Source organism: Capra hircus, chromosome 15 (assembly GCF_001704415.2).
Source record: "Capra hircus breed San Clemente chromosome 15, ASM170441v1, whole genome shotgun sequence".
Lineage (NCBI taxonomy): Eukaryota > Metazoa > Chordata > Mammalia > Artiodactyla > Bovidae > Capra > Capra hircus.
In genome coordinates, this window is record NC_030822.1 from 6685341 (window position 1) to 6699387 (window position 14047).

The window sequence follows — 14047 nt, forward strand, 5'->3', positions numbered from 1 at the left end:
AGCCAGACCAGGTCCCCGGGGAACACAGCCCCCGACTCAGCGCTGGAGGCACTGTCCCCAGACTTAGGCCAGGCCCAAGAGTATAAATGGAGCCCAGCGGCCAGCCGGCTAGGCTGCTCTCCCGGCCCTTGGCCAGCTGGAAGGCCCTTTTGGGCTGGAGCCTGCCACCGGGCTCTGGCTGGAATTCCCTTGGCCTCCCCTCTCCTCTGTGCACTCAGCGTTTGGCCTCTGGCTTCCTCAGCGGTCCCAGCCTGTCTGAGTTGTCCTCAGGTTTTATTTTTGGAAGAAGTTGCATTCTCTCTCTCCTTATTTACTCCCTTCCTTCAGGGAAGGTGTGGGACCCCTGGGCTCAGCTGGGGATCGGGCTGTGACTCCAAGGGGGTTGGACTTCTCTGCAGGAGGAACCTCCAAAGATGCCTGACCCATCTGATGCTTCAAAGCCAGCGGCCTCTGCCCTCCTTCCCCCACCCAGTGTATGACTAATGCCTGCCCCTGCCCTTCTCAAAGAGCTTCACGATAGCCAAAAGAAATCATTACAATCTTCAGAGTTGAAAGGAATTCTGGCATCATCACGTCCATCCCCTTTTCCTTGTGGAGGCGGTGGAGTTTAATGGTTAGGAGCAGACAGTTCCTGTTCTAACCCCAGCTCTGCTGCCTGAGGTGTAGCCTTGGGCAAGTTACTTAACCTTTTTGAGCCTCTGCCTCAGCTATAAACTAGGAGTATTTATACCTACCCCAGCACCTGTGAGGTTGCTGTGAGGGTCAAATGAGGTCACATTTGTCAACTGCTTTGTGCAATGCAGTATATATAGAAGGCTCCCTTCAAATCTAGTTATTATTATTATTAAGGAAAGGGAAACGGAGAGTCAAGGAAGAGAGTGGACTTGCCAGGACCACATCGCCCAAGGTACGCAGCCGCTCCCAGAGTCTCTCTTCTGTCTCCATCTCCCCTCCAAGGAGAAGGGAGGGGGCAGGCATCGTCAGCCCAGAGGAGGAATCTCCTTGAGTCAGTCACTTGGGCAAACCCCTGGGTCTTTCATGTCTGCCTCCCGCATCAGGCCAGGCCCTCCTCTGACTCAGGCATTACCTCCACTGCCCCAAGGGTTTCTTTCTTGTTCCCTGGGAGTGAGAGGTCCAGCACCCGGCCCCGAGGTGGACCCTAGGCCAGTGGGACTCTGAGAGGAGGGGGAAACGCTGGGTCCTGACATCACAGAGTGGAGAAGCTGGAGCCACAGCCATCAGGCCAGCTGGGGCCCTTCCAGCACGTCCAGATGTCTCAGGAATGTGCTGAGCTGGGAACTACCTCGGTCCTTCCCTCACCACCCCCAGCCCCTCAGCCCCTCATCTGCTTGCTCAAGCTCTGCCTCTGCCCACCCCCTGCCCTTCCTCTTTCATCTCTCCCTGGGGGAGCCTTGCGTCCACTGTCCCTCTGGTACCTTGCCTCAGTCCAGCTCCCTCTCAGACCTCTGAAGGGGTCGCCAAAGGCCAAAAAATTAAAAAAAAAAAAAAAAGCCCTTCCCCTTCCACACACCCCATGGGCTGACCATGACCGATGGTGGGGAGATGGAAGCCTGAGCTAACTGGGAGGAGAAAGTTCTGAGCAGATAATGCCTGCCAGATCCCAAATGTGGAACTGATTTGCAGCCTTGGGAGAGAGAGGGGTGAAGGCTTTGGGGTGGTAGAGGGCAGGGTTGATCCTCCTCTCTGGGAGGGTGATGGAAGGGGCTTTGGGTATCTTGTCCCAGCTGATCGGTGCGAGGGCCAAGGAGAGGAGGTGCCAAGTGGGGCTGGGCTCAGAGGGAGGGCTCAGATCCTTCTAGGTTCCTTCGAGGTCAATAAGGACACGCTTGGTCTGATAGTGGAGGGTCTTGAACTGTAATGCGGGGGTAAAGGAACCCCCTTAAGGTCTTGGGGCTGGGCCAGGAGGCAGGACATGGTTCAGATCAGAGCTAGGACAGCTTGTATCTCTGCAAGGGTGGAGCTGCCTTGGGCCTCCTCAGGTCAGCCTGGCCCTGAGTGCTGGGGATGAGGCAGTCAGCAGGGAACTGGTGCTCTTGGCCAGTGCGCGAGTCACATCAGGGCAAAGGGTAGAAATCAGAGGAGAGAAGGGCCCTGGGGTCTGCTGCTGCCTCTGCCTGCTCTGGGCACAGAGAGGGCCCACGGTGCTGTCTGTCTTGGGGGAGAGGCCCTGTTCATGCAGACAGGCAGACAGCTTGATTATCCTAATGGACCCTAGACCTCCCAGCACTGAGACAGCTCAGGACAGCTGGGACCACCACCCTGTCCAGCTCAGAACTCTGTTTGAAAACTTGCGTTGTCTCCCTTCTGCCAGCTGAAAACACTCCCAGTTCCTAAGCACAGCATTCAAGGTCTGTTACAGATTGATCTCAACTTCCAACTGTACCTGGAATGCCTCATCTTTCCTTTCCCTGCAGCCTAGCTGGATGGCTCCTTAAACCTGGAGCTGGAAGCTCCATGGCTGCATTCCCTGTGCCTGGAAGGCCTTTACCCTTATCTCCTCATTCTAACTCCTATCATCTTTTAAGGTCCGACTTGGTGCTGCTTCCCCCGGGAAGCCTTCCTTGATCATCCAGGTGGAAGAATCCTATCCATTTTCACTGTAGCACTCATAGACGGTTAGGTCACTGGTTAATATCATGCCTTGAACTCTAATTATCCACAATGGGGCCCATCTCTCCTTCTAAACTTTAACCACCTTGAAGGTCGGATATAGGAGGGATTTTATCCTGAACCCACTGCAGGGTTTCACATAGGCCTGGCATATAGTATACCTAATAATAATAATTATGATAGTTGATATTTATATGCCAGGTACTGAAGCTCCAGTACTTTGGACACTTAGTGTGAAAAACCAACTCACTGGAAAAGACCCTGATGCTGGGAAAGATGGACAGCAAAAGGAAAAGGGGGTGGCAGAGGATGAGATGGTTGGATGGCATCACCAACTTAACAGACATGAGTGTGAGCAAACTCCGGGAGATAATGAAGGACACGGAAGCCTGGTATGCTGCAGTTTGTTGGGTCGTAAAGGGTTGGATACGACTTAGCGACTGAACAACTGTTCTAGCTCCTTCCATGCAGTTCCTGATTTAAATTTCAGAAGATCAGGTAAGTACTATCAGTACTGCCATTTAATGGGAGAGGAAACTGAGGCACAGAGAAGAGAGAGTAAGCGAGTGGTTGAGCCGGGATTTGAGCCTAAGCTCTGGTTGCAGAGCTTGTGCTCTTAAGGACCCGTGATGACCCTGGACGTGGGAGGAGTGATGGATTTCTCTGCCGCCCCAGTCCCACCTGGTGCAGGGCCAGACACAAAATATGGGCCCCTGTTCCATGCACTGGGTCTTTACCCGGGTTTCCGGGTTTGCCCATCCCTGGCCATCCCTCTCCTGACGTCCTGGAAGACAGAGGCCTGAGAAAGGGCCTAGGGTCTTCGGCTTTTACCCAAAGAAGGCAGCTTTTCAGCTTCAGGGAGGTCAAACAGAGAGGCAAATAAAACCCCCATGGTTAGGGATCAGCAAAGGGATGAAGCTGGGACATTCCTCCAAGGGCTGTCCGGTGCTGGGGACCTGCCTTTCTGACAACAACAATCAGGATAAAAACACCAGTAACAACTACTGTTTTGTTTACAGGGGGCTTGCCATGTGCCATGCTCTGTGCTAGATTCTGCAAGAGTTATCTGACTGACTTCTTAAGAACCCTGTGTGCTACAGGCATCTTTCCTTTATGGATGAGGAAAATAAGCGCAGAGAGGTTAAGGCACCTGTCCAAACTGACCCAGATGACGAGAGGTGAGAGCCTCAGTTTGCTCCCAGGTCTGGCCAGGGCTAAAATTGACCACTAGTGGTCATCCTACCCCACCTCAGGTATGGCTTGGTTTCCCAGGGCTTCTGAGGTATCTGCCATCTGACCTGGGACTTGCTGTCTTGTCAGGTGGGGTCTGGGAATAGGCACCAGGTCTCAGGAGAATTCCTATCCAGGATCTGCCCAGAGTGGAGTGTGGATTTAGAGTCTGCCACTCAGCTTTTCCACCAACTCATGCAACTTTGAGAGCCCAGGATATTGAGAGCTGGGTCAATTGTTTGAGCTAGTAATGAGTGCCTAGGTGTCCATTTTATTATACTTTGTAAGTCATATTTATGCGTATATATATTCTCTTATGTGCATGACATATTTCATATAGAAAAGGCCACCATAATTAGGAGATTGGGATTCATACACACACTACTATATATCAAGTAGATAACTAACAAGGACCTACTGTGTAGCATAGGGAACTCTACTCAATATTCTGTAATAACCCATATGGGAAAAGAATCTGAAAAAGAACGGATATATAAAAAAGTTGGCTTAAAGCTCAACATTCAGCAAACAAGATCATGGCATCCACGGTCCCATCACTTCATGGGAAATAGATGGGGAAACAGTGGAAACAGTGTTAGACTTTACTTTTTGGGGCTCCAAAATCACTGCAGATGGTAATTGCAGCCATGAAATTAAAAGACGCTTACTCCTTGGAAGAAAAGTTATGAGCAACCTAGATAGTATATTCAAAAGCAGGGACATTACTTTGCCGACTAAGGTCCATCTAGTCAAGGCTGTGGTTTTTCCAGTAGTCATGTATGGATGTGAGAGTTGGACTGTGAAGAAGGCTGATCGCCGAAGAATTGATGCTTTTGAACTGTGGTGTTGGAGAAGACTCTTGAGAGTCCCTTGGACTGCAAGGAGATCCAACCAGTCCATTCTGAAGGAGATCAGCCCTGGGTGTTCTTTGGAAGGAATGATGCTAAAGCTGAAACTCCAGTACTTTGGCCACCTCATGCAAAGAGTTGACTCATTGGAAAAGACTCTGACCCTGGGAGGGATTGGGGGCAGGAGGAGAAGGGGACAACAGAGAATGAGGTGGCTGGATGGCATCACTGACTCGATGGACATGAGTCTGAGTAAACTGCAGGAGTTGGTGATGGACAGGGAGGCCTGGCGTGCTGCGGTTCATGGGGTCGCAAAGAATCAGACACGACTGAGCGACTGAACTGAACTGAACAGAATAAGTGATTCACTTGGCTGTAAACTCAAAACTAACACAACATTGTAAATCAAGTATACGTCAGTAAAACTTGGAAAAAAAAACAGAAAGAAAAGACCCATGATAGAGTAAAAGGCATATGTGGGATTGAGGTGAAGATTCACTCCTTGATAAATAAACAGAAGCCACCTGAAGTACCATCAGAGCTGCACGTGTGGAAGTGCCCTTTCTTCCATTACCCAGCCACCCCCTTGTTCATCCATCTGTTGCCCCTTCTCACTCCTTCCTTCCATCTATTCAATAAATAAACATCTCCTGAGCACTCAGTCACTATGGCCATGACTAGGGAATAGACAAAAATAATTGCCCTACCCTCAAGAACTCTCAGTCTAGTTCAGCAATGAGGAAACTGAGGCCCGGAAAGTGGAAGTGACTTGCCCAAGGTCACACAGTGAGCTGGGGAGATGAGCTGAGGAGCGGTGAGGACATTCCACAGAGGGGAACACATGGGGAAGGCTTAGCCCTGCCTGCCTCCCTGGCAAGTGCCCTCAATTGCTTTAATATTGCCTGCCAGGGGCTTCCCTGGTGGTCCGGCGGTTAGGAATCCACCTGTCAATGCGGAGGACAAACGTTCAATCCCTGGTCTGGGCTTGGGAGGGGAGCATCCACACTCTGTGGGGCAGCGAAGGCCCTGCATCACGACTACTGAACCTGCCCTCCTAGAGCCGATGCTCTGCAACAATAGAGGAGGCCCCGCTTGCCCCAACTAGTGTAAGCCTGCACGCATCAGTGAAAACCTAGCGTAGCCAAAAATAAGTAAATAAGCATTAAAGAGAAAAGAAAAGCAAACTGCCTCCTGGCTCTCCATGAGGGCCTGAAGAGCCGGCCTTTCTCCACTGTTGCTTTCCTTTCTGTTATTCTTTTGGAAGGGGGAAGCGGGGGACAGCTGCTGCTGCTGTCCAGCTGTTTGGTCGGACCACACAGCCCAGCCCAGATGTGTCAGCCGCTCTGTGACGGGTGAAGTGGCTCCTGGGCCCAGAACCAAGGGGTCAGGGCAGCCGCAGCGAAGGCTCTGTCCTTCGAGAGCTGGGGGATGAGGCACACTGAACCCGCCAGCAGGGAAGCCGAGTGTTGCTCCATCCATGAAGCTGGCCTCTAGGATGACATGCTATGTCCAGGTTGTAAGTTTTGGCATCTTTGACTTTGCAGGGATATCCCCTTTGATCTGTTTTCTCTCACGGTCAGAGATCTGGGCTGTATCTTGCCCCTCCCAGCTTCCCCTGAACTGGACATCCTCAGGCCTACCTTCCCCCCAGTCCTGCTCCAGGGTTCTGCTACCTACTCTGCCTGCTGAGGCAGATCACATCGTGTTCCAGCCAGAGCAATGCTCGTGGTCTTGACTTAACTCCACCCAGACCTTCCTCCTCCATCCTGCCCTTGGAGTGCTGAGCCAGCCAGAAGAACAGCCTGTTCTCTGGCTTCTGGAGCTGGTTTCTTGATGGAGGTTCAAGGGCAAGCCATGTCCCACAGAGGGATGCTCTGAGAGGACTTGGGACCAGGACCTGCAGGAGAAACACCCTATGGGGGAGGGGAAGACACAAAGTGGGGTGCCCTTCATCCTTCCCTGTCCTGGTACAGTGGCCAGCCACACCCTCCTGCGGAGTCCTGGGAGCTGCAGAGAGCAAAGCTCCAAGATCCCAGGTGGGCCAGGGAGTGAGGATGAAGAGAAAGTAGGGGAAGGGATGTGGGGTCTCTCCTCTCACAGGCCAGGCAATGTGTTGGCTCTGCCCTTAAAGCTCTAGGCATCCATGGCACCCTAAAGATGGGAGTAGGTGAGGGTGAAGGCGAGGCCCCCCTGCTGTCTGCGATCTCAAATGTTCCTTGCCCTAGAGGGCAAAGTTCAAATCAGAACGAGAATGGTAGAGAAGACAGGGCTTTCTCCCCCTTGGCCCCATGGGACCCTGCCCTGAGAACAGCATTTAGATCTCCCTTCCTCTGTAAGGGTCAGTTTTCTCATCTTCACAAGGGACAATAATGCCTGTATACCAGGCTCGGTAAAAGGGACACAGCCCCAGTCCCCCCTGCTGAAGTGCCTCCTGATAACTCCTTTGCCAACGAGGATGGGGATATTGGAGAGGGAGGGAGTGGAGGTCATCTCCTCTGAGTCTTCCAAGACCAGCAGCCCAGCTGGGGGCGCCTTCTTGGCTCTCTTGGTGCCCTGCTCCCTCGTGGCATCTGCGGTGCCACTCTGTCCACATCCCTGTCTGTCTCTCTCACTCGGTTGTGAGTGGCTGGAGGTCACTCTGCATGGTGACCAGCACTGGCGCTCCTTTAGTTCCCAGTTGCTAAAGGATGGGATGTGTGTATTGAAGAATAACCAAGCAAATTCCCGGCCAGTCCAGGGAAGCCGGAGGGCCCTCACAGCAGAACGGGGCATAGACAGCATTTTCGTGGGGTCCAGTATCCCCGTTACCCTCAGGGCTGGCCAGGCCAGGACCCCCTCTGGAATTATCAGTACATGTCCTGAACACTCAGGCCTGTCTTTACGAAAACTGTCTCCCCTTCCCTTACAAGGATTGCCTTGATCTGCAGTCATTTTCTCTATAAATACAGTAAACCCTTGAAATGGAGCAAAGTACACTGCAACATGACCCAGACTTGGCTTCTGTCCTATACCTGGGGCCCATCTCAGATAAAGGTGGGCAAAACTCTTATCTTTGTGGGGCTGGTAAAGAAGTGGCTGCCTTGTGCTCCTTTGGAACATCCTTCATTTCCTCTGCTGCATGTACTGAGGTTTCGCATCTTTACTTTTGTGTTTTTTTGTGAAAGTACTACTTTTCATGGATCCTACAATAACATAACTCCACATTTACATGATTGAAAATTTCCGCACTTGGCTTATTGTCTCACGGCAGAGTTTTACTATATTAAGGGCCTGTTTTGTGCCATGATACTGTCCTAGGTTTATGACGATGAACACAGCTGACATGGTCTCTGTTCTCAGGGAACAGGCTTACTCACAGAGGAAATGGACAATAAGCTGATAAGATAACTGTAAACTGGGATATGGGCTATGAAGAAATCAAAGGGCTGAAACAAGGACTTCCCTGGTGGTCCAGCGGCTGACTCCACACTTCCACCGCAGGGGCCATGGGTTCAATCCCTGGTCAGAGAAGTGAGAGCCTGCGTGCCGTGCAATATGGTCAACAACAGCCACAAAGGACTGAAACGAAATGATAGAGGGATTCACTTAAGGTGGTTGGAAAGGCTTCTCTAACAAGGTGACATCTGAACTGAGGAAGATGAGAGGGAGAGAGCTGGAGGGAAGGGAAAGCATTCTAGAGGTCAGGAATAGCATGTACACAGGCCCTGGGGCAGGACTAGCAAAGATTTAGTTTTAAGCTGGGTGAGTGTGGATCCAGGTGTCCCAGAGCAACCTGAACAATGGGAAACTGGGGAAGATGGAAGCCCTGGGCTAACCAGTGCTCAAGGGTGAGGCCTAAGCCACACGTTCAAATATGCTGTGGATCAGTCAGCTGGAGACCATCCTAGACCAGGGGCTATGGGAGTCTGCATAGGATAGGGATGATTCAAGGCAAAGATAATTTATTGGAAATCTTCCTGAATTTCAGAGACAGTGTGGGCCACAGGACCCTAATGGCTGGGAGGAGATGAGGATTCTTTTTCCTCTTCCCTAAAAAATGTGTGGCCTGGCCTGGGTTCCCTTTCATTCATCAGCAATGGTTGGTTGAAGCCTCCTTTGTGCCAAGCACTGTGCTAGGCACTGGGGGGATACAGCAATGAACAAGACAGATAAACACCTGCCCTTAAGGAGCTCACATCTTAGCTGGGCGGAGGGGGAGCAAAAGCAAAATACAAAGCTGCCCACAACAAACCCAGCATTTTGGAAGAGGAGGAAGTGTCTGGAGTGATCTCCCTTCCTGAATGGGGGCACTGAGATTTGGGCTCCTCCATTAGTTTTTCTCTATTAGCTTTTTACTAGTGTATTCTATTTGGAGACCAGAGTTCTTTCCTCCTTGGATCCTCTTTCCTGTTGGTGAAAATTTAAAGAGAAACACACACACACACACACACGCATACACACACACACCCCTCCCCTTTTAAGGGCCCACACACAGACAAAGAAACACCCAAATGCACATACTTCTCTAATCTCCCTAAATCCCCCAAAGGCTGGGGTGGTGATGGTAGCGGTTCCCTGCTCAGTGCAGGAGAAGCCAGGCTAGGGGGCCTGGGGACAATGATCAGCCTTAGCTCTCACACCCCTCTTCTCCAGGCCTGGTCCCTGGTCCCAGTCATTCCCGCACCTGGCCTCCCCAGCTGCAGGGAGGTGAATGAGTGTGCTGGGCAAACATCCTTGCAGCTTCCTGCTGCGCCCTCGGAGACAACAGAACTCTTCTTCCGCCTGCCCCTCCTCCCCACACCCTCCCAGCTGTGGGGCTTCTTGGGGATCCAGAGCCATTTCCCTCTAGAGAAACCAGAGTCATCCTTTCCCCTGAGCCAGAGGACGGAGCTGGTATCTCTGGGGACGTGACCTGTTCTCCCTCTGGTCCTTTATCCCAGTTGTCTGAACAGCAGGCCCTCTCTCCTACCTGTCCAGGGGTTGAGGGGTCCCAGGGAAGAGGGCTGTAGTTTGGGGGAGTGGTGCACATCAGGAACTGTGGGAGAGTGGGGAGAGGATGGGAGGAGAAGCCCCCTCATTGGGCAGGAAAGGGAGCTCCTTCCCAGGGATGTCTCTGAGAATCACATAGACTAGATGGCCACAGGATAAAGATGTCCTCATAGAAGGAAACATACAGCACCCCTGGCCACCTCCAAGCACACAAGACTTATGCAGAGTATGCAACTCATTCTCCTGTCTCTGATTTCTTACACACTTGTGTTCAGGTGAACATCCTTTTTTGATTTTTGCCTTTTTAACAGAGTAATAGAGCATACCTAGTTTCTACTGTGACTTCATGGCCTTTATCTGGATTTTTAAGGATAGTGAATAACCTACCCTCCATCTTCCAGACTGAGAAGCACACAGACCTCACCCATTCCCATCTTCAACCCTGGAAACACTTTCCTATCCTTATGCAGAAAGAAAAGGGAGTTGGGGATGAGGTTGGAATGGGTTCCCAACTGGGAGGGACCTTAGACATCTAAAGGGAGGCACCGGAAAAGGAAGGTAACTTGCTCAGGGGCACACAGCAACTCCTACTGGAGCAGTCCTTAGCACCGGCACCATTAGCCTCCGGAGCGTGTTACCTACAGAAACTTACCTGGCAGGCGTCATCCCACAGTCATCTTCAATTTTCTCACTAAATCTCTATAATAACACTATGGGAAAGCCTTCTATAGCTCCATGTTTCAGATAAAGAATCCAAGGCCCACAGGAAGAAAAGTCACTTGTCTGAACTGCCCAGCTGGCTGGCAGCAGAAGCACGGCTGGAACCCAGTTTCCTGATTCCCATCCCAGGAGCTTTCTTTCCTCTTAGAAATTCTTCCCTCTCCACCTGCCTCACCTGGCCTTGCTTGGGCCTGAGATAAGGAGCTCCCTCAGCAGAGTTTTTCCTCCCCAGGCCCAGTACTGGATATCACTGTCTGATCACAATTCACGCATCCTTTCCTGCGCTGGACCAAGGCCCAGATGAGCAGCTGGGGGACACAAGACTCAATGCAGCCGCAGCAGGAGGCTGTAGGCGGCAGAGTTCATTCAGAAGAAAGCCCAAATTGGAGCTGCTGCGGGCTCAGGGAACCTCACAGGGGGCTCCACCAACAAAGGCATGCGCTCCAGCAAGCCCCCCTCCCTCTGAGCAGTGTCTGTCACCAACTTCAGGAGGGGTGTGTGGAACCCCAGATCCCTGGGCCACAGCATCCTTGGAAAGACTGATCCAATCTCTCCCTGTATTATAAACGAGGAAACAGGCGCAGGCGGGAAAGCATAGCCCAGGCTCCCAGGGAGAAGCAGAAGCAGAGGCGGGACTAGAACTCTGATCTCCCTACTACCAGGTCAAGCTCTCTCCCCTCCTCCTTGTCTGCAGAAGTGTGCTCTCTCTAACTGGAACCCGGGACCTTCCTCGGAGAGCAGGGTGACCTGGATCTGCTGCCTAATGGAGGACCAGGGGACCTCTCACCCCATGCCTCCCTGACTCAGGTTCCTGTCTTTGGGCTTGTTTACCCATCAGCAGCATGGGACAGTTTAGGTGGAAGTCCAAGATGCCCAATCCCTTAAGTCTGTGTGCACTCGACCCTTTCTGCCAAATTCATGGTACTCGCAGGAGTTAGAGGTCAGCAAATAGAGACCCTTGAGATGAATACTATGCGTATGAGAGAGGCAGTTCACTGCCCGGGGTGGGGATCCCCACAGAACCCCCAAGCTGCCCTCGTTTCAACTCTTCATGCCCTTCTGAACCCCAGTACTTTCTCCCCTTACAGAGCCCATCTCCCACCCTACCCCCCATCCAAGCGCCCTAAGGCTGAGCCCGAGAGAAGGAGGGAGGGAAGAAGAAAGAAGCCACGTTTCTTTACCGGGGGTGGGGGTGGGGAACAGAAGAGAAGCACAAGCCGGGAGACACGGATAGTTACAAGCCTCGGGGAGCGAGACTCGAGGGACTGGGACAGACCTAGAGAAAAACCTCCCTCCTCCTGAGCGATCACCCTGTGCTGCCCCCCACCAGTTGAGGGTCAGGTCCTTCCCTGGGGGAAATCTCTGGCCTGATTTCCTGGGGGGCAGGCACAGCACACCCCTGAATTTCCGAGTCTGGCTCAAAATCGGGGTCTGGCTCCGGCGCCCCCACCCCCAATGGGCGTCTGGTCTCTGGCCCTTCGAACATTCCCCTGTGCGCCCCCCAGCGGAGAGCCAGAGGCAGAGCCACCGAGGTCCTAAAGGGGGCGCAGGGAAGGGCGCCGCCACTGTGTCCAATCTGGCCCCGGAACCCCGGGCTGGGGGCTGGAGGACGACTAGGAGAACAGCGGCAGGAGCAGAATCGGGGTCTCTTGAGCTCATATTCGGGAATCGGATGGCCCCGACTCCTCGACAAGTTCCCTTCCCCTGGAAGGCCGAGGCTAGTGTATCCACACGGACGGAGCCCCCAGGAGGAGCGCGGACTGGCGCAAGCTCGGAGGCTCGGGTCCAGGTTCGGGGTTCCAGGGAAGTGTCGAGGGATCGGGTCACCAAATCTCAGAGCCCTAAGTACGTGTCTCTCAAGGGGACCCAGCGCCGAGCCGCCCTCCCCCCACTTCTGCCCAGTGATGTGTATAGTCCCGTTCTTCTGGAGGCCCCAGGTGCACCGCGAAGAGGCGTAAGGAGTGGTGGAAGGCGAAGCCCAGACCCTTCATCTTACCGCATTGTTGAGGAAATCCGACTCGTTCAGATCCCCCAAGTCCAGGAAGCTGGATCCGGGAAACAGCCTGTCGGCCGGGAAGGGCTCCAAGACCGCGTCCATCGCGGCCGGCTCCGGAGACCCCCCTACGGCTGGGCTTCCCCTCACTCCAGGGCGGCGGCGCGCCCGGCCCAGAGCTCCGGCCCGAGCGCTGGCAAGCGGGCGGGGTAGGCGGGGGGGCGGGCAGGTCCCGGGCGAAGCCCCGGGGGAGGGGCGGGCAGAGGCGGCGCGGCCCCGGGTCGGGGGCGCGGGGGGCGCGGAGGCCTTAGGGCAGCGGCGCAGAGCGGGCTGCGCTCAGGGGCCCCGGGCGCACCGCGGGCATCTAGCCGACTCCTCCTCCGCCGGCTCCTCCCGGGGCACAGCTGGCTTCCATGGGGAGCCCGGGAGTAGGGCTGAGGGCTTGAGGAGCCCCCCCGGACAGGGTGGGAGCCGGGGGCGGGGGAGCTCAGCGCTCCCCCCCGAGACTGGGTGGCTGCCGGGCGCTCCGCTCTCTCTGCGTCTCCCTCTGCGCGGCTTCTGTCACTTTTCCTCTGCGAAGCCGGGAACCCCGGGCTGGTTAGCCCAGCTGGCCGAGGCGCCACGCCTCCCATATCAATATTCACGATAATTTCATATTAATGAGGAGGGGGTGTGGTCTAAGGAGTTATTTCCCTACTCCTTTAAAGAGACAGCTCCGAGCTAGTCTTGCAAATCTCTGTCGCTCAAGGTAGGGGCTTGAAGCAAACATTTCCTAGCTCCAGTAACCTTGTTCTTTGAACCTCAGCTTTTTAAGGCTTTGCCAACCACACTCCCATTAAGTTCACGAGGGAGCTGTTATTTCTATTCCTCTAGGCTTATGCAGGAGTCTGAACCAAGTCCATAGTCAGGGAATTCCATCTCATGGGCCCCTCCACGAATCTCCTCTCATGGGGGGATTTTCAGGGCTCCTCCTCCAAGAAGCCTTCCCTGACCCCAGACTGAAGCCGTTACCATTGCTATAGATTCACAGGATATGGTGTGCTTACCTCCTTGATCGTCATCGTTTGTTCCTGTGTCTCTGACCCCTCTGGACTCTGAGGTCCCTAGGGCAAAGACTGTATCTGGCTTTCCTGTGTGAAAGTTATTGGGAGGGGGGAGGGCAGGAGAGATGAGGTAAGGACCCCTCTTCTCATCAAGTACCCCTAATGGTTCTGAAGAGCTAGAAGTTGGAGAATAGAGGCCGTGTAGTCTGTGTGAGCCAAGATGTGGGCTGGGTGCACGCTCCGTGGTCACGGGACACTCCCAGGCCCCCTGGATCCATTATCTGAGTGACTTGCTCCAGAGTACAGGTTAATCTCTTGAAAGGGCTGATAAACAATCACCAGGCACCTGAGCAAATGGATATGGCCAGAAAGTCACTCCCTCAGAGGGCTAGGCTCATGGTTCCTGCCCAGAAGTCATTAATAGGATTAAGTGTGTCCTCCTTGTTTGGAGCTTTTAATTAGCTCAGGAACCAAAAGGCCTTTAAGAAGCAGAGATGTCATTGCAGTTAAGCCAGGGATGTCACCCAGATTGCTCTCTCAGTGCCAAGGTGGGGAAAGGGCACACCTAGGCTGAGATAGCAGCTGTTTGCTTGCCTGGGGTAGGCTGGGAGGCA

General features: G+C 53.5%; 1 protein-coding gene across 1 annotated transcript in view; it reads right to left on the bottom strand.

Moving 5' to 3' along the window:
• Window positions 1-12983, bottom strand: part of CREB3L1 (cAMP responsive element binding protein 3 like 1) — a 38104-nt gene extending 25121 nt beyond the window's left edge. The window contains exon 1 of the mRNA XM_018059170.1: window positions 12394-12983. Coding sequence (XP_017914659.1) covers window positions 12394-12495 — 102 coding nt within the window. The 5' untranslated portion in view covers window positions 12496-12983. The remainder of the gene's footprint in view (window positions 1-12393) is intronic.